Below are 19,435 nucleotides of genomic sequence, written 5' to 3'. Positions count from 1 at the left end.
GCCAGGGCTGGGTTTGAACCTGCCACCTCCGGCACATGGGGCTAGTGCCCCACTCCTCTGAGCCACAGGCTCAGGTTAGCCTTTTGTGGAATTGAATGTTTTTATTTGTGACTTCATTTCTATCTGCCAGTGGATCAATGTATTTGACTAGCTACTATCAGAATACGAAGTGTATAAGAAGTAGATCCTTTTGTTAAGGAGCTCATGATATAATATACTATGAGTCTTAAAAAATGTATCTAATTGCAAAAAGATAACTAACAGTGTAAAGCAGTGTAAAAGAAGGACCAGTTGCTTCTACACATATCTTACATCATTATCCTCTGGATTCTCCGTTTATACCTTGGTGTGTCTGTGTTTCTCTAGCCCTTACTTCCTGGAACCCTCACTTCTCTGCCTGTAGAGGCCTTTGTCACCCCTTCATATATAAAGCCACCTTCTAGCCCCATCCTATGTTACTTTTCCTCATAGTACACTTACCATCACCTGACCTGTGCTAGATTTCTGTTTGATCTCTGCTCACAGGAATGTGAGCTGCGTGAGAGTATGAACTATGATATTCGTGCACTGCTGAAGCTCTAGTGCCTATTACGGTATCAGGTACATAGCAGCTACTCAAGCTCAGTAAATGTTAAGTGGATTTATGACTGTGAGCACATTCATTTGCAGATGTTCAGTTGAGCCTTCACCTCCACAGCCAGTGAGGGTAGATAGACATGAAAAGAAATCATCGTAGTGAGAGTAGGTGGGAGGGCAGGAAATGGAAGTGAGGACGGAATGGGTGGGTACTTGGTCAATGTTTACATATCCTAATTCATGGGCTTTTTGTGCATAGAATCTGTTGCTTCTTGAAGTCTAAACTCTTTGAAAATTAGGGTTAACTAGAGCAATTTTATTCGCTTCTCTCAAGGAGGTACCATGCCCCGTAGGCATAAGCAGGAGAAAAAAACTTTAATTTCATAGTGCTTGTTTTGATGGTCTGCTTTAGAGGACACTAAAATAATTTTTTGGGGAGGGGAAGAAAGATAGGAATAAGAAAAAAAGAAAGAAGCAACAATATTAAATAGTATTTCTTAATTTGTACATTAAGAAAGAGAAGATGCACTCACAGAAACAACCTATCTTGGGCATTTGTGTGTTTTTGTCTTCCAAGGAATAGAGATTAAGATAAAGTACTTCCCTCTCTCCATTCCATTTTATTCTAATCAAATTGAAATTTGCTTTCCTTGTTAAAAGATTGACAACTCCACCTCCCCACCCCTGCACCATGACAACTCCCCAAAACTCCAGACATTGCCAAATTATTGGGGTGGGGATGTTGTGGGAGGAGGGGTGGGGGGGAGGAATATTATCCCTCGTTGAGAATTAATTCTTCTACATTAAGTTTATTGTAAATGATTGCTAGCACGCATTAATTTAAATTTTGAATGCATAAAATAACTGTTTTGGCCTTATTAAAAATTTTAAATAATTTGACATCCCAGGATAGTACATTACTTCCAATACATGAAATTTATGATGAGGATGTTAAAAGACTTTGGGAAGAACTAGGAATGTGCTTCCACAGAAAGTCAAACCCAGACGAACCCAACCTGGGAACTTGATTAACCGTAGTGATTTCCAAAGAAAAGTTATGACAGAACATTGTTGTCCTTAATGTTAACCACAGAAGTCAGGGCTGGAGTCTAAAAATCTCATAATAAGGTCATTATAGATTTTTTTTTTGTACATTAAATTACCTGACTCACTTAAAAGTTTCTGTTAAACTTATATCACACTTCACAGTAGTGAATTCTAAAATTTCCTCTACACTCTGGAGTCTGAGTGGAGAAAAGTAGTTTTCTTTCCCTTTTCAAAATCCATCTGTACTGAAAATGTTACAATAACTATTTACTTAGGCATTTATTTCTGATGTCTTCATTTATGTGGTGCCAGAATTTGCCCTTACGGAGTTCATTTTCCTTACTACTCTACTATTTTAGGACTGAAATTTGTTTTCTGACTTTATGAAATAGATTATTAGAATGTTAGAGGTAGAAAAGACTTTGGCAATCATAGAATGGACTGTCCATTCCTATCATTTTATGAGTTGGGAACCTGGCTTTTCCTTGATGTTCAGGGTGTACTAATGTATGTGATTGCATTCTACTGTAATTTAGTTCAGGTTCAGTAACGAACTATCTTATATTTGCTACTGGGTAGGCAAATTCCAAGCCTGAAGAGAGACCTGGCAAACAAGAAAACAGGTTTTTTTTCCAAAAATCCATGTAAGGCCTAGAAACTGCATGTTTTTCCAAAGTGATAAGGGGTATGTCTGTTTCATTGATATCAAGCTTTTTCAAGTTTACTTAATAATTGGGCAAGAATATTTTCCATTGTGGTGGGATAAACAGTTCTAACATCTGACCAGTATTCAATCCATAGAGTAATTATTGACTTTGAGTCGCCTGATGTAGCCAGCAGGTGCCCTGTTGATAAGGAAGCAAATTCCTGAGTGCAATTGACTAATAACTAAAAATATCTCATCAAAACATTTTCTCATCTTTTCTTATTCAAGGGAGATCGGATGTGGCACTTTGCAGTGTCTGTGTTTCTGGTAGAGCTCTATGGAAACAGCCTCCTTTTAACTGCAGTCTACGGGCTGGTGGTGGCAGGGTCTGTTCTTCTCCTGGGAGCCATCATTGGCGATTGGGTGGATAAGAATGCCAGACTTAAAGGTGAGTGTGGTTATATAATTGATCTATTGTATTCACGAGACTGGTTCCTGAGCTACCTCTGTAACAGAGCAAACAGCAAACAAGAGAGAACCCACCGTGACTAACTCAGTGGGTGTCTGCATGCCACACCTGACTGATGGGGCCTTTAGTGGCAGCATCTCTGAATTGAAGGTCTTGGAGCTCCTATACACAATTGGGATGCCAGAACATTGACCTAATATATTTTTTCTCCCTATCTTTGACTGTTTGTAAATTCATATGTTAATGATTAACCATGTAGCACTTTTCTAAGAACCATGTTAAACATTAAAAGTTTGCTTAACCCTGGGCCAGTGCAGTGGCTCACACATGTAATTCCAATGCTTTAAGGCCAAAGCAGGAGGATCGCTTGAAGCCAGGAGTTCAAGACTAGCTTGGACAATAATGTAAGACCCCATATTTACCAAAATATATATACATATATATATTAGCCAGACATGGTGAGGTGTGCCTGTAGTCTTAGGAGGCTGAGGTGGGGGGATAGCTTGAGCTCAGGAGTTCAAGGCTGCAGTGAGCTATGCTTGGGCCCCTAGCCTCAGTGACAGAGTGAGACCTTATATCTAAGGAAAAAAAGAACAAGCAAAAAGAAAAAAAATAGTTTGTTTAACTCTGGTTTCCTTTCTAACCCTTTAGCGTGATGTTCCTGGGACAATTTTATTTATTTATTTTTTGCAGTTTTTGGCCAGGGCTGGGTTTGAACCTGCCACCTCTGTCATATGGGGCCGGCTCCCTACTCCTTTGAGCCACAGACACCGCCCCCGGGACAATTTTAATATCTGTCCTATGGTTGTGGTGTTTCATATGAGAATACGTCTAAGGGAGTTGAGAACTAAATGTATATTCAAGGAAGAGTAACTGACCCTAGATCATAGAAAGATGAGTCACACATTTTTGGGGGGAAAAAGAAGAAATAATAAGATATTGACACTTATTCTAAGAATTATACTGGAATCATTTCATTTTATGCAAGAAAGAGAGAAAACAATTGAACAATTCAGTTATATTTATTCAAAATCTAAGGGTAATGTAGATAATCAGTCAGGGTAAAATTTTCTCGAATTGTTCAATTGATAATGCCAAGACCTGACCATGTCTGTCTTAGATGTTGGGTAAAGATTGAGATACCATTAGTTCCTCTCAGTGCAGGAGGATTGCTCCTGGACATGGAACAAAAGAATTATCAACTTACGAGACCTGAAACTCCTGGTACAGTCGTTATGATGAGCATTTTTCTGTTTTGAGAATGACTAGATCAAAGCAAAGATAGAAGAGAGTTCTGTCACCTAGGAAAAAATTCTAGTTATTTACACCATTATGCATAGGATCTCAGGACTATTTTGCATAGAAACATTTACCCTTATGATTGTTGAACACTACAGTCATAGGTTAGGAAAGAATAGGTTCGATGAAGAAGAGTGTGGTAGGATAGTGATCTTATCATATGTAATCAACTCATATGTCATCCTTTATGAAAAATCTTCCCTGGCCATGCCTATAATCCCAGCCTTTTGGTAGGCTGAGGTGGGAGGATTGCTTGAGCTCAGGAGTTCAAGACCAGCTTGGGCAATATAGTAAGACCCCATCTCTATAAAAAATTAATTAAAAAAAATTAGTGAGCTGTGGTGGCATCTTTGCTTATAGTCTCAACTACTCAGGGAGGCTGAGGCAGGAAGATTGCTTGAGCCAAGGAGCTGGAGGTTGCAGTGAGCTGTGATTTTATTAGTGTACTCCAGCTTGCATGACGGAGCAAGACTATCTCCAGAGAAAAATGTTTTATGATGTCTCTAGCCTGGATTTAACCATTTCTTCCTCTGTGTTCTCATGAGGCTTTGTTCATACCTCTATGCTATCGTACTCACATGGATATAATTATCTGTTCACATCTCATTCCTCCTTCAGGTCTGTGAGGTCCTGAAAGCAAGGAACCTCATTCAGTTGATATTTAATCCTGTATGCATGAATGAGTTATATTAGTATATGGGAACTTTATTTCAGACTGCTTTCAGAAAGCTGTTTGTTTTGTACTGAATCTTTGATATGACCTTCCAAGCCAGGATGAGCTTTGTTATGCTTGAAGACAGGAGCTATAATTAACCCTTACATATCAACACTCTGTATTTCTCAAAGTGCTTTCATAAGTGTTTTATTTAAGCGTCATTATGACCCCATAAAATAAGGAAGACAAGTATTACCATCCTCACTTTATAGACAGAGGTGTTAAGAGACATTAGGTATCCTGTCCTCCATTGTCTACTTAGTGAGTGGCAGAAGAAAGACTACCAGGTATCCTCACCTGTCCTCCTTCTGGTGCTTTACCCACATGGCTGCCTCTGGGAGTTTCCATTTTCTGTGATGGAAAGTGTAGCTTAGAATTTTATAGCAAAGACAAATAGCATTAGTATGCCAAAGAAACACACGGTTTCTTTCTTCTTCACAAATTTTGCATGTCTTTCCTGTTTATCTATATCATCGTATCAAGTTTGACCTGAAGTTCAGCCTGTTGTGTAGGAGGTTGTGGATTCCATAACTTCCTGCATATCCTCCTTTATAACCACCTACATGTTTTAGTTTAAACAACAAACAGCTGATAGATAGATCATGTCTAAGTAATCCTGTAGTTCTGTTAATGATATAACTTTCACAAGAATGAACTAAATGGAAATGTAACCATTATGAGTCTTCTACTAACAAAAAAAATTGTCAGTATTTGATTATTTGTAAACTTTATTGGTCTGGTGTGACTCATTGGCTCATATTGTAAATAGGTGAAGCAGGATTTACTTCTGGAGGGTTTTCTTTTATCCTGTAGTAATTATGCATTTGCCTTAGAGTAGTAGACCCCTGAAGTATGAATACAAACAGCCGTACGAAGACATTTTGGTGTGGTGAACACTTTGTTTCTCCCTCTGTGCAGTGGCCCAGACATCGCTGGTGACACAGAACGTTTCAGTCATCCTGTGTGGAATCATCCTGATGATGGTTTTCTTACATAAAGAGGAGCTTCTGACCATGTACCATGGATGGGTTCTTGTAAGTTCTCAGGAGGATTCTTCATGGGAAAAAACTGAATATCTAGTAGTGTTAAAAGGTGAAAATGCTCTCTAGTGAAGCCAGAGAGTGTTGTTTTTGTAGATGACCTTTTGATATTGATCTCTCTGTCTATCCCCTATAGTTTGTCTTGTTGCTATTGTTGTTTTTTCTCACAGGCACTCATTAATTACAGTGTGAATTTAAATTTGTCCTATTGGTTTTTCATGGCATTGCTAAGTTTATTGTATAATTCAGTTGAGTTTTTAGATTTGTTAGTAACCAAAAATTTGTTTATCCTATATGAGAAATATTACCTATAATTGGATTGATTTAATAGACCATCAAAGCCAAGTAGGACATTTGCAATCTTTGAGTCTATTCCCTTCATTTTGCTGATGAAAAATTAAGACCAAGAGGTTTGCCCATTGTCATGTACCTAGAAAGTGTCAGAACCCTGACTTTTTTTTTAATTTAACATGCAGATTTTTTTTCTCTGTACATGTACATGTGTTTATTTGGTTTCTACTTTCTGCCTTCACAAAATTAAAGAGGCTTAAAATTTAATAACCATAACAATGTATAAGATAAGGACTAGAAACAAAAACCTTGTAAAGAACAAATGAAGAGGGCGGCACCTGTGGCGCAAAGGAGTATGGCGCGGGCTCCATATAGGAGAGGTGGCAGGTTCAAATATAGCCCCAGCCAAAAACAAAAAAACCAATAAAGATAAATACATTCGGAAAAGAAATATTGCTGCAACAAAATGTAGAGCAATAATAATACTAATGCAAAAAAAGTAACATTCACATTGTCAGATAAAAGTGTATCATAGAATGTGTTGACTCTGAGGTTCAGTATGGAGTCATCAGTTAGCTTTTTTCCCCCCAAAGTCTCAAAACATAGAGAACATTTTTATAAATAAAAATAGAAGATAATTTCAAAAAACAGAACCTTGACTTTTGTGTGGGTCTTAGTTCTCCTTCAGCATCCTGTTCAAAGCAGATGTTTGTGGGAGCAATGTTAAAAACCACCACCATGTTAATATCTTATGATAACTGTGTTCACATGATTACTTTAATTTTTACTATAACGTGTAGTACAGGTGATACAGATTAGGACAACATTATGCCCCTTAACCACTGGTATTTATTATTTCATGTATATGTAATAAAATAATTTCTTACAAATTAAGATCAAAATTTTATTATTGCACCACTAAAGACCATTTTAAACTATAGTGAGGTATGGTAGGTACAGCGTGGTAAGCATATTTTAATTCAATTTTTTTGGCATAATTCTTTAGACTTCCTGCTATATCCTGATCATCAGTATTGCAAACATTGCGAATTTGGCCAGTACTGCTACTGCCATCACAATCCAAAGGGACTGGATTGTTGTTGTTGCAGGAGATGACAGGGGCAAACTAGCAGGTAATTTGCTTTCTCTTTCAATTAAATGGGCAAGTGGGGATTCACTTTAAATCAGTGATAATAAATGAGACAGAAAGGCTTTTTGTTCTGAGTGTTTTTAAGAGTAATACATTTAAAGCATAGGATTTTTTTCTTGCCTTATTTTCAATTTCAGTGCTAAGATTTACCTGTTAGGAAGTTGTATGATAGTTTAATTTTTCCTTTATTTGGTGCAAACTTGGCAAGTGGAACAACATCTGTTTTGAACTTTGTTTTCTTTTTTAAAGAAAATACTGTTAAATGTTTCTAAATGTTTACTTGATATTTAGAATCGGACATGGGATTTTAGTGGTCATACAGTCATACCTATGGATGTCATTATTGGTATTTAATAATCATACTATGGACATTCGTTTTCTCCAGAGCCAATGGAAACAACTCATAGGAGAGATCCTAGAAGTTAATTTCTTCTACTTTAAATGTGCAGTCTGTAACTTTTATTACATTATGTATGACGGAATATAATTGCTGTGACAGATAGTGAAGACATAGAAATAGAGGGCAGAATACAGTTTTTAAGAAGCTTATACTCTTAGTTGTTCAATGGAAATAAGTGACCGAAGAAAAAGTAAAGAACGTGTACAAAGCAACATGTCTGTACCATCAGTGTTGCTTCGGATCAGAATAACCCCCTCACTCAATATTTTCCGCTGCCCCCCCAATGTGACACCCAGACACAAATTGGATTAATAGTTACACAAGGCAAAGGAGGAAGGGTTCACCTACATACCTGTCAGATCAGCTGAGTCAACTCTGCTAGTTACTGAGATAATAGGTATCACAAACACATTGCTCAACCCTCCTGCCACACAAGAAAACTATTTCTGATGTTTTAAGTGGCTTATCCTAAGACACAGAAGGCAAGATTATGTGTTGGGATCAGCAAGCAGTTTTGGTTCACTGGACCATGTGGTTAAAATAAAAAGTTAGAAAGGAGGTGGTGATTGGAAAAGACTAAAGTCTGCGGAAGGTGGAGGAAGATGAAGAATTTGCCTGAATTATCACTTTGTGGTAGCAGTATTGTAACGGAGGTATATTCTACAGTGATTTTAGGGGATTGTGTACGTGTGTGTGGGATGAATTTAGCACATGTGTAGTACTTAGCACATACTACAGGAAATTCCTGTGGAGTTAAAGTGGTGATTCTCACTGACTTTTCTTCTCATGATCATTTATAATAAGAAATAACTCCATGTCTTTTCTTGCCACGTTGAACTAGAAGATAAGCCTTCGTCCTTTGGTTGTTTACCTATCTTTTTAATGTGCTAGTTTAAGCATGGAAAATATGTCCATGCTTTAAAATTCAAAGAGTGAAAAGGTATATACTGGATTTTGAATATGGATCATTTACATATTTATTAGAGTATAGCTGAAGGAGAAAGTCGGCTTTTGAAATTATTTTCTTTCATGTATTCATTTTCTTAACTGAACTTATTTTGACTCTGTGAAGTCTGTAAAAATATAAAAGTTATTCAGAATCTTAACTTATCCTAATATATGAGGGCTGTCTGGAAAGTATCCAGCCGTGTATGTCTCTATTTTTCATATTAGTTGGTTGAATACTTTTTGGATAGCCCTGACATATAAATAAATAATAAATACACAGATTTCAAATAAATTGTGAAATCTCTTCTTTTAAAAAGAATTTTCTTTTGGCAGGTACAGTGACTCATGCATGTAATCCTTGCATTCTGGGGGACTGTGATGGGTGGATCACCTGAGCTCACAGGTTGGAAACAAGCCTGAGCAAGAGCAAGATCCTGTGTCTAAAAATAGCCGGGTGTTGTGGTGGGCGCCTGTAGTCCCAGCTACTTGAGAGCCTAAGGCAAGAGAATAGCTTAAGCCCAAGAGTTTGAGGTTGATGTGAGCTATGACACGACAACATTCTACTGAGGGTGACAAAGTGAGACTGTCTCAAAAAGAAAAAAAAGGAAAAAAATTTTTTTCACTCCAAGAAAAATGCTGATTGATGACTCTTACTATGAAGTGGTATCCAAGAACAATAAAAATATGACTTGTCATATCTCAGCTGTCCCTCTTAAAATAGTTTTACATTGTAAATAGCACACAAACTTTATGGACATCCTGTATTATGAATTATTGCAGAGTGGAAGAGTCTAGTCTATTTTCTAGCCTTCTGGAGTTTCTCAAGTGTAAGAAAGGAAGTAAGCTGTCTGTCAAGTTCTTGTCTACTCTAAGTTAGCTTTTAGTATGTGGTGCTCCTGCAGTGTGGGTTAGTAGACTAGTGAAGGGAAATCTACTATGCATTTCAAAACAAAACACTTAGGTGGCACCTGTAGCTCAGTGGGTAAGGTGCTGGCCACATACACTAAGGCTGGTGGGTTCGAACCTGGCCCAGATCAGCTAAAACAACAATGACAACTGCAACAACATTATAGCCCAGCATTGTGGTGGGTGTCTATAGTCCCAGCTACTTGGGAGGCTGAGGCAAGAGAATCACTTAAGTCTAAGAGTTTGAGGTGCTGTGAGCTGTGATGCCACAGCACTTTATCTAGGGCCACAGCTTGAGACTGTCTCAAAAACAAAAACAAAGCAAACAAACAATAAAAAACAGAACACGTAAACTTGACTAGTTCTGAAGGTCAGCAAGCGTCTAACCATGGATTTTTGGTGCCATTTCTGCCATGGCAGAGTTAAAGGAGAACAGAGGAAAAGGAAGAGGATAGAGGAAAAATGGAAGAGAGAGGGGAGAAAGTACACTTAGAGGGGCCTCCAGCTGCTGCCCTGGGTTCCAGTGAGGTCGTATCTCTGTACACACAGACATGCCTCCTCCAGTCAGGAATCAATTGTGTTTATGCAGGTTGAGTTTTGAGATTGCTGGCAAAGGCTGTTAGAAACGCAGGTAGGGGACTGGGCTGACAAGGCTTCATCCGTGTACGCTGTGTGTACCTTGTGTGTACGTGCATAGACAATGTAGGGGAGGGGCGTGCATGTGAAAAGGGAAGGCTGGGAGCTGGACGCTCATTGCACCCATTCCTTTATCCCAGTGTAATAGCGCAAATATTTTTGAGTAAGGCCTTTTGGTAAGGCCAAATATAAGTCTTACCATATCTAGTTTAGAAAGGTCCAGAAAAGGCATTGTTTCTCATGTAGATATTATTGACTAATTTGTTAACTAATTAGGTACTTTCCAGGTGATTTTACTAGAACATTCTCTCGTGCCATGATCCTTAGCCTATCTAACCTGTTTGGAATTCATGTCCATTTTCCAGACCTTTTACTACATTATTGCTTTCTTTCTTTCCTTATTTCCTTTGCGGATCACTCTTTATTAATATCTTACGAGATTTTTCTTGCCCATCATTTTAAAAAACTAAAATCTATTGGCTAGCTCAGTCAAGCATGGCAGCTACATTTTCACGTTTGAGCTCTATTAACTAAACATTGATTTCTTATTTGAGGTTGACAAACCTGCTAGTTGCTATTTGCTCAGAAATTTTTTTTTAAAGTTGTCCTTTTATGAGATGTAATATACCATTTAAAATAAAAGTAGTTATTTAATGCCATGTGCTGTGCCTCAGCTATTGCTAAAAAGTTAAATTAGAATCAAGTACACCGAAGTTTATATAAGAATAGACATAAATTTTGTAAAGAGTGTATGTTTGCATGTTCAGAAAACTGATTCTTCTCTAGCCTGTTACTGGTAAAATGATTAAATGATTAGGTGTTTAAAACAATGTTTAATCCATTTTGCATTAGAAAAATATTTTTTTCTGACACTACATTTGTACTGACATCTAAATATTATTAACGTCCTAAGTGTAATATAAAAGAACTTGATGACACTGGGAAATTCCATGAGCACCTGAAAACTGAAGTAGTGAAACAGTAAAAATTTTAACCAAAATAATTTTTTCTTGTTCTGGGGCTTTCAGATATATATTTTCTGGTTTTGGATTCAGATTATTGGGTTATTTGGATTGGTTCCATACTTCTCTGTTGGCATATTAGTTGGGGACTTGGGAGTGAGGGACAGATAGGAGTTAGTGAAGTTTCTGAAAATATGGTTGACTACAAGCTCCATGAAAGCTGCCTTTGCCGCTCAAGTGCAAGGTGACAGATATCAAAGTTCTCCTGTTATCATTAAGTATTATACACCCATAGGACTAACTGGGCAATCATGGAAGACCAGGAAGAATTAGAGAAGGAAGAAAGGCAATTTTCTGTTCATTAGCTTATCAGTCACGTATTGCTTTTACCTTGAGGTGACCCAAGTAATTGATTGTTAAAGACTTGTCTCATTAATTTTCTCTTTGCTCTGTGCAATAGGCAATGAGAAAATAGGTCATTCTCTTTTTTTTTTTTTTAAAGAAGTTTGGGTTTTATTTTGTATTGACTCATAATAATTGTACATATTGATGGAGTACATAGTGATGTTATAATACCAGTACAGTGTATAACAGATCAGGGTAGCTTATCATTTCAAATATTTATTATGTCTTTGTGTTGGCCATTTTCTTAACTTTTTCTTTTATCTATCTTGTCCTCCACTCTGACTCTGGTTTATATTTTCATGGTCAAATGCTAGACCTTGTCATCATCACTAAATACTCCCCTTCCATAATCTCAATCTTAGGTATCCAGTTTGAACAACCACCTTCTGTCTTCCAGCCACTGTCTCAGTACTGTGGCCTCAATAATCCTCCACCCTGGTTGGCACCTACACGTCATTAATTCCACTGCCTTTTCACTGTCCATGATGACTCCTCTCTTGTCTTTTTTTCTTTTTCTTTCTTACAGAATAAAGAGCCTGTTTAAGGATGGGCAAGATGGCTCACACCTGTAATCCTAGCACTCTTGGGAAGCTGAGGCAGGTGGATTGCTTGAGCTTATGAGTTTGAGAGCAGTCTGAGCAAAAGTGAGATCCCCATCTCTACCAAAAATAGAAAAACTGAGGCAAGAGGAACACTTGAGCCCAAGAGTTGGAGCCTGCTGTGAGCCGCGATGCCATGGCACTTTACCCAGATAGTTCAAAAAAAAAAAAAATTATACATGAGAAGTTGTTTTATAGTAGGGCTTGACATAAGTCAGTGGGATAAAGATAAGCTATTTATTTATTTAATTTTTTGTCCCTGTTTTTCACTCAGCTTACATTCCAAGGTCAATCACGTTTATGTGATCACCCCCAGCATATACCCGCAGCTCACTTGGCTCCCTTTCCTTTCACGGCTGCATATAAGCCCGTGACCTTGCTCCATGTTGTTGCTTAAGGTTCAGGACTAATGGGTTCAAGTCGACCCTTTCATGTGGCCAGATGACTGTGCTGTTTTCTTCTGATTGCTTCCTTCTTTTCCTCTCTTCTCACACATTCAGTCCCCACCCCCATCTTGACACTCACCAGTGGCCTTGCTTTGTATTATACTGAGAAAGTAGAAGCAATGGGAGGAGAATGGCCATGTGATCCCACCGTCACATCTCTGTTCCCACTGGTACTATCAGTAGTAATTGATGAATTGTTTGCTCCTGTTTGAAAGCAACTCTTCCAATTACACAGTGGATTCAGATCCTACCTGCATCACTGTAGGCAGCACAAATCTGTGCTCTAATTTTGCTGTTTTAAAAATCTCTGTCTTTATCACATTTCACTCTCTGCCACTCCATTTCCTTGTTCCTCGTTTTAGCAAAATGTATCAAAAAGAGTTGCCTATTTTTAATTCCTTTCTGTGGTCAAGACCTTGATTTCAGAAGGCCATGGAACAATATTCATAGTGTGCTCTAGGGGGAGAGACTCAAAAAATGATGTAAATGGTATCCCTTGAAGTCTCTTAAACCAGCTTTAATCAGGTGTGTCTTGTGCTGCTCTCGTCTCTTAAAGGTCCCCAGCATCTGTCGTGTGGACTGATCTGGTGTTTCTTCTCAGGGCTCCTCTCTCTTGACCTGTTGGCAGCACTTGACATAGTTGACTGCTCTCACCTCTTTGAAATGCTGTCACCTCTTGGCTTTGAGGAGGTGCTAGTTTCCTCTCAATTTCTTGACCCCTAAACATTTGTGTGCTCATGCTCAGTTCTCAGACCTTGTCGGTTCTCATTCTACACACCCCCTCTTGGTGATCTTATCTAGTCTCAATGCTTTAAAAAACAACCAGCTGATAACTCCCAAATCTGGCATGCTTGATGTGGTCTCTTAAATTTCAGTAAGTCTATTGAAATCAGCATCTTAGAAACCAAACACTTGTTCTTTTGTGCTAAATCTGATTCTTCTGAAGTCTTCTGTTTTGCAGTAAATGATAACGTCCTTCTCCCACATCAGTTGCTCATGGGGCAAATAAAACCACTTTGGAGTCTCTTACAACCCATACCTAATGTTACAAGTCCTCCTGATTCTACGTTTAAAATATGTACAGTATCTGTTTCTCCCATCACTGTTACTGTCCTGGTTATGCCTACCATCATCTCCCAGTTGTCTCCTTGTCTCTGGTTTTGACTGTGAACCCCCTTGCCTTCACTCTATAGTCTCTTCTCAACATGGCAGCTAAAGTGAACCTTTAAAAGTATGTCAGAGGATGCCATCTCTGTGTTTAAAACCTTCCAAAGTCAAAGTCCATCTTTATAAGACCTTACATGGTTGGATCAGACTCCCCTCACTGTCTGACCTCATCTCGTTTGTCCTTTCCCTCCTGCTCTGCTCCAGCCCTGCTCATCTCTTTGCTGTTCCTTTAACACCTGGGGCCTGCTCCTCCCTCCCTGGGATTTGCACATGACTTTGGTCTGGCATTCTCTTTTCACTGACACCCACATGGCCCACTCTTTGCTTTCTTCCACAGTGGGTCTTTGCTGTGATGTTCCTTTTTTCTCAATGAGTCCTTCTCTGATCTCTTGAATTTAGAACTTTCCCCTGAAAGTCATGACATATGCTGTACACCCACACTTGGTGATGCATTGTCTTTTTTTGAGACAGAGTCTCACTATGTCACCCAGGGTAGAGTGCTATGGTGTCACATCTCACAGCAACCTCAAACTCTTGGGCTTAAGGGATTCTCTTTCCTCAGCCTCCCTAGTAGCTGGGACTACAGGTGCCCGCCACAACACCTGGCTATTTTTGGTTACAGTTGTCATTGTTGTTTAGCTGGCCTGGGGTTAGGCTCCAGCCTGCCAGCCTTGGTGTATGTGGCTGGTGCCCTACTCACTGAGCTATGGGTGCCAAGCTGCATTATATATATATATTTTTTGTGGTAGAGACAGTCTCACTTATCACCCTTGGTAGAGTGCTGTGGCATCACAGCTCACAGCAACCTCCAGCTCTTGGGCTTAGGCGATTCTCCTGCCTCAGCCTCCCAAGTAGCTGGGACTACAGGCGCCCACCACAATACTCGGCTATTTTTTTGTTGCAGTTTGGTGGGGGCTGAGTTTGAACCCGCCACCCTCGGTATATGGGGCCAGCGCCCTACTCACTGATCCATAGGCATGGCCCCTGCATTGTCTTTTTTTAATATATGAGAATGTAAACTCCATGAAGACCCGGAAGGATATTACTTGTCTTCTTTATAGTGTTAAGACTGGTGCCTAGCTTATAATAGACATTTAACAGATATTTGTTAAAAAATGAATATAGAATCACTAATATGAAAGCTGATGTTAGACTAATTTGTATAATCCCAAGGAAATTAGGATTTTGGGGGCAAATTTAGTGTGACTTGATCCAAACAACAAGTATTTTTCTAATAGAATGGTTTGCTCACAGATTGGTTTTAGAAATTCACATTATAGGAATCTGTACTCTTGGTTTATGACTTTGTATTACATGAATGGGTGGTCTCTCTCTGATAGATTTGTACACTTCTCTGCCTCTTTTACCCATCTCTGTAGACATGAATGCCACAATTCGAAGGATTGACCAGTTAACCAACATCTTGGCCCCCATGGTTGTTGGCCAGATCATGACCTTTGGCTCCCCTGTTATTGGCTGTGGTTTCATTTCGGGTTGGAATTTGGTATCCATGTGTGTGGAGTACTTTCTGCTCTGGAAGGTCTACCTGAAAACTCCTGCTCTAGCTGTGAAAGCTGCTCCTAAAGTAGAGGACTGTGAATTGAAACAGCTGAATTTACGCAAAGGTAAACTGAATACAATGATTAGTACTTTCATTCTGATGTTCAGACCTTAAAGGTTGGTGATCAAGACGAAATTATTTTGAATTTATATCAGGTTTTGTTAGCAGTGAAGACCTGTATGAGGTTAAACATATCACTTGGTAGATGAGGCAAAATTAGCTTTTGGGGGGTCTGAGGAACAACTCTGGTTGTATCTCATGGGATTGGAACAGAGGCCTCTGGCCCTTTTCCTTGATGTGAGCAGTAGACACAGAGAGACAATTAGCTGAGAGATGGCTGGGCATAGCTGAGTTGTAGGAGTGGCAAAAAAGAGAATAAGAGAATCCCTTAGAGTCGATAAAGAGGGAGGTGCCAGGCTATTTGTAGGACAGTGGAGGGAGGTGAGAACATGAAGCTAGGCAGGTCTCAAGAGCAGATGAAGTTGGGCCTCAAGGGATATGGAATCTTAACAGGGTTCCATGAAATAAAATGATGTGTTTTCCTGGACTATTTTATCTGATGAGTTTTCCTCTTACTTTGGTTGGAGTACAATTTCTAAGAGAGAGCAAAAAGAGACAGATCAATAGTATTTCATTTAACAAAAATGGTACTTGGAGATTATTCCTTGGCTGGAATTCTTAGATTATTAGTAAAAGAAATCCATATCATAAAGTAGTAACCAAGAGGTAAAGTAGAAACCTTGGGAGAGGAGACTAAGAAAAAGGTAATCAGCTTTTGTCCACTCATGCCCTCCCCTCAAAATGATCGTGTGTTTTATTAACAGATACTGAGCCAAAATACCTGGAGGGAACTCATCTAATGGATGAGAAAGACTGTAATGTCCATGAGCTTGAACATGAGCAAGAGCCCACCTGTGCCTCCCAGATGTCTGAGCCCTTCCGCACCTTCCGAGATGGATGGGTCTCCTACTACAACCAGCCTGTGTTCCTGGCTGGCATGGGTCTTGCTTTCCTTTATATGACTGTCCTGGGCTTTGATTGCATCACTACAGGGTACGCCTACACTCAGGGGCTGAGTGGTTCCATCCTTAGCATTTTGATGGGAGCATCAGCTATAACTGGAATAATGGGAACTGTGGCTTTTACCTGGCTACGGCGAAAATGTGGTCTGGTTCGGACTGGTCTGATCTCAGGATTGGCACAGCTTTCCTGTCTGACCTTGTGCGTGATCTCTGTGTTCATGCCTGGAAGCCCCTTGGACTTGTCTGTTTCTCCTTTTGAAGATATCCGCTCAAGGTTCATTCAAGGAGAGCCAGTCGTATCTCCCCAAATACCTGAAACCAACATTACAGCTGAAATCCATATGGCAAATGAGTCTGATCCTGCTAATATCATTCCAGAGATCAATCCTGAACCTGTGCCTATAATCTCTGTCAGTCTGCTCTTTGCAGGCGTCATTGCTGCTAGAGTCGGTAAGAAATCTCTTTTTGTGTCTTAAGTATCTTTTTGTAGTGTGGGTACAAAGAATCCATCAATAAATGGTCTGAGATATTCCTGAAATATTAATTTAAGCAAAATTCATGATCTTTATGTATACAACCTGGTCTTTTATTATGAATTTTTTATAGTTTAAAAACAATTTGTGTATGTGTATGCATATACATATACTTAAAAAAAATTTAAGCCCAACTCATGTTTTAAGTGAATATTTTAAATGTTACTCTTTTAACATAATTTAACTTTTAAAAGATATTAGCTATAATAATCAAATACTTTAGGATCTTTATAATAATTCTAACCAAAAGAATTATAATTTAGAGACTATTTCCATGGGACAACATAAAAAGGTAGATTTTTTTTCTTTAAAGATGTGGTAGTTAAAAAAAAAATCCTTCAGAAGTCCTCCTCTAGCTGATATGTATTTATTATATACTTAACAACACAAATGGATTGTATCACCCTGGAAAGAAACATAACATAAAGACTTTTTACAAAGCAAAATTGAAGTAATCATTAATAGAGTACCAGGGAATTGTTTCTGAGTTTGTTCTAGAAATGAAACCATATTTATCTTGTGGTCCAAAGAAGCTCGTTAATTTATTGAAGACATTAATATTCAAGCAAGACAGCTTTATTGTAGGGGTGTTACATCTCAAGCAATAAATGTAACAATGGTTTAAAGTTTCCTTATACTTTAACCTAACCATGTATTAGGTCATTATAACCTTTAAAAATACTAGTACTTACACTATACTAGGATTTATGATGTGTCTGATTTAGAAGTTTTGCTTTCGTAGTATGAATAATCACAGAAAAACAGAACTAATATGTTTGTAGATTGGACTTGTTTTTGTTTGGTGACTATGAAAGTTATCTCTCAGATCTACTAATATTTATCAATGAAAAATAATTCTCTATGGCCAAGCTATGATAAATTTATAGTAAGTAGGTGACTTAGAGATAGTAGAGCTAAATGTAGATTCCGCGTATGTCAACAAATGTGTATCTATAATTCCGAAATATATGGCTAGAAACTAAAATCCTCAAAAAAATCTTTTATTGTAGGTCTTTGGTCCTTTGATCTAACTGTGACGCAGTTGCTGCAAGAAAATGTGATTGAATCTGAAAGAGGCATTATAAATGGTGTACAGAACTCCATGAACTATCTTCTTGATCTTCTGCACTTCATCCTGGTCATTCTGGCTCCGAATCCTGAAGCTTTTGGCTTACTTGTATTGATCTCAGTCTCCTTTGTGGCCATGGGCCACATCATGTATTTCCGATTCGCCCAAAAAACTCTGGGGAACCAGCTCTTTGTTTGTTGCCCTGATGAGATTAGGAACGAAAATGAAACGAATACGTCTGTTGTTTAAAACAGTTTTAACTGTGGCTGTTCCTGTTACTAGATGATACAGAGCACATGTGCTTATTTCATACTGCAGAATTCTAATAAACGTCTGAGGTTTTTGCTCTGTGTTTTACCACAGCTGTGCCTGGAGGACTAAAAGCTATGTAGGAAACCTATGTCAGCAGAAATGAGCTGGTTACTTTCTCTTATGTTTAGACATGGAAAAAAAAAATTAGAAAAAGAAAAACCCAGTTATAAGATTATAACACTGAATCCCCCTGTTTCTTATGAGCACGTACAATTTGAGAGAGTGGTTAGTCATGTGCATTAAGTTGTTCTTTGGAAGATGCTTATTGCTTGTGCTAGAATTCAGATATTCAGTTTTCCTTAAAACTGACTCAGGTCTGTTAAAGTCTGGGTAATTTACTTTTTTTATATCTTACTGTCGGTTATATTATAAAAAGAAATTCCTCCCCAAGTCTGAAGATTAATGCTTGACAACCAGTGTTATCCTTATTGATCCTTTTGATCTTAAGGAATTTACATGTATGTGGAAAACCAAAACACTTAACTAGAATTCTCTAATAAGGTTCATGGTTTAAAGAGCACCTTTGTATTTTTATTAACAGATAGGGCAACATATTGTATTCAGCACATGTAGCGTGGCATAAAATGGCTCTCATGTAAGCTACAGACAGAAGCAAAGCTGTCAAGTGGATTTATAACACAGTGACTACGCAAGGACTTTGAATATGTCAAAAGCTTGGCCACACAAAGTAGAAGCCAGAGGAAAGACGAGGTCCTAATTTAACTCGGGCCACTAGCATTAACAAACTCTGTTGTAGAATATGGGGGAGGAAGCTGTCAACCTGGCAAATTATGTGTAGAAAGCAAGCCCAGGCTCGTAAAGGTTTTGTTTTAGCAATCATTTGGTTTACTTTTAACACACTCAGGTAGAACATTTTTACTCTTACTGTTTGATACCCAGGAGTTCTCTCTCCATTGTTCTGGACAGAGCAAGAATGTTCATAAAAGTATCAATTTCTAATGTCTTTGAGACGAATAGAGGGGAAAAAGTCTGTTATGTATTTTTAAAAACTGTTTTACAAGTCATTTTGCAACATGTCCGGACCAACGTGATGCTTTGCCTTAACTGTCTATGCACTTTCAGGAGACTGCAATATGTTGCCATGAGCACTTTCTTTACCCTTGAGGTTTAATCTTTTTTCTTCATCTTTACAGTATGACATAATGATTTGCTATGTTGTAAAATCTTTGTAAAAATATTTCTATATAAAAGTATTTTTAAAATCTTAACTTTTTT

The 19,435-nt window shown here is 38.4% G+C and overlaps 1 protein-coding gene across 1 annotated transcript in view; it reads left to right on the top strand.

Annotated features, from left to right (window-relative positions):
* Positions 1-19,428, top strand: part of SLC40A1 (solute carrier family 40 member 1) — a 22,530-nt gene extending 3,102 nt beyond the window's left edge. The window contains exons 3-8 of the mRNA XM_023507627.1: positions 2,558-2,717; positions 5,671-5,786; positions 7,090-7,216; positions 15,082-15,327; positions 16,088-16,735; positions 17,829-19,428. Coding sequence (XP_023363395.1) covers positions 2,558-2,717; positions 5,671-5,786; positions 7,090-7,216; positions 15,082-15,327; positions 16,088-16,735; positions 17,829-18,136 — 1,605 coding nt within the window. The 3' untranslated portion in view covers positions 18,137-19,428. The remainder of the gene's footprint in view (positions 1-2,557; positions 2,718-5,670; positions 5,787-7,089; positions 7,217-15,081; positions 15,328-16,087; positions 16,736-17,828) is intronic.
* Positions 19,429-19,435: the final 7 nt, after the last annotated feature.

Source organism: Otolemur garnettii, unplaced genomic scaffold (genome assembly GCF_000181295.1).
Source record: "Otolemur garnettii isolate 467f Iridium unplaced genomic scaffold, OtoGar3 scaffold00195, whole genome shotgun sequence".
NCBI classification, from domain to species: domain Eukaryota; kingdom Metazoa; phylum Chordata; class Mammalia; order Primates; family Galagidae; genus Otolemur; species Otolemur garnettii.
The sequence above is the reverse complement of the archived record's forward strand: the minus strand, read 5'-3'. Positions and strand labels throughout refer to the sequence as shown.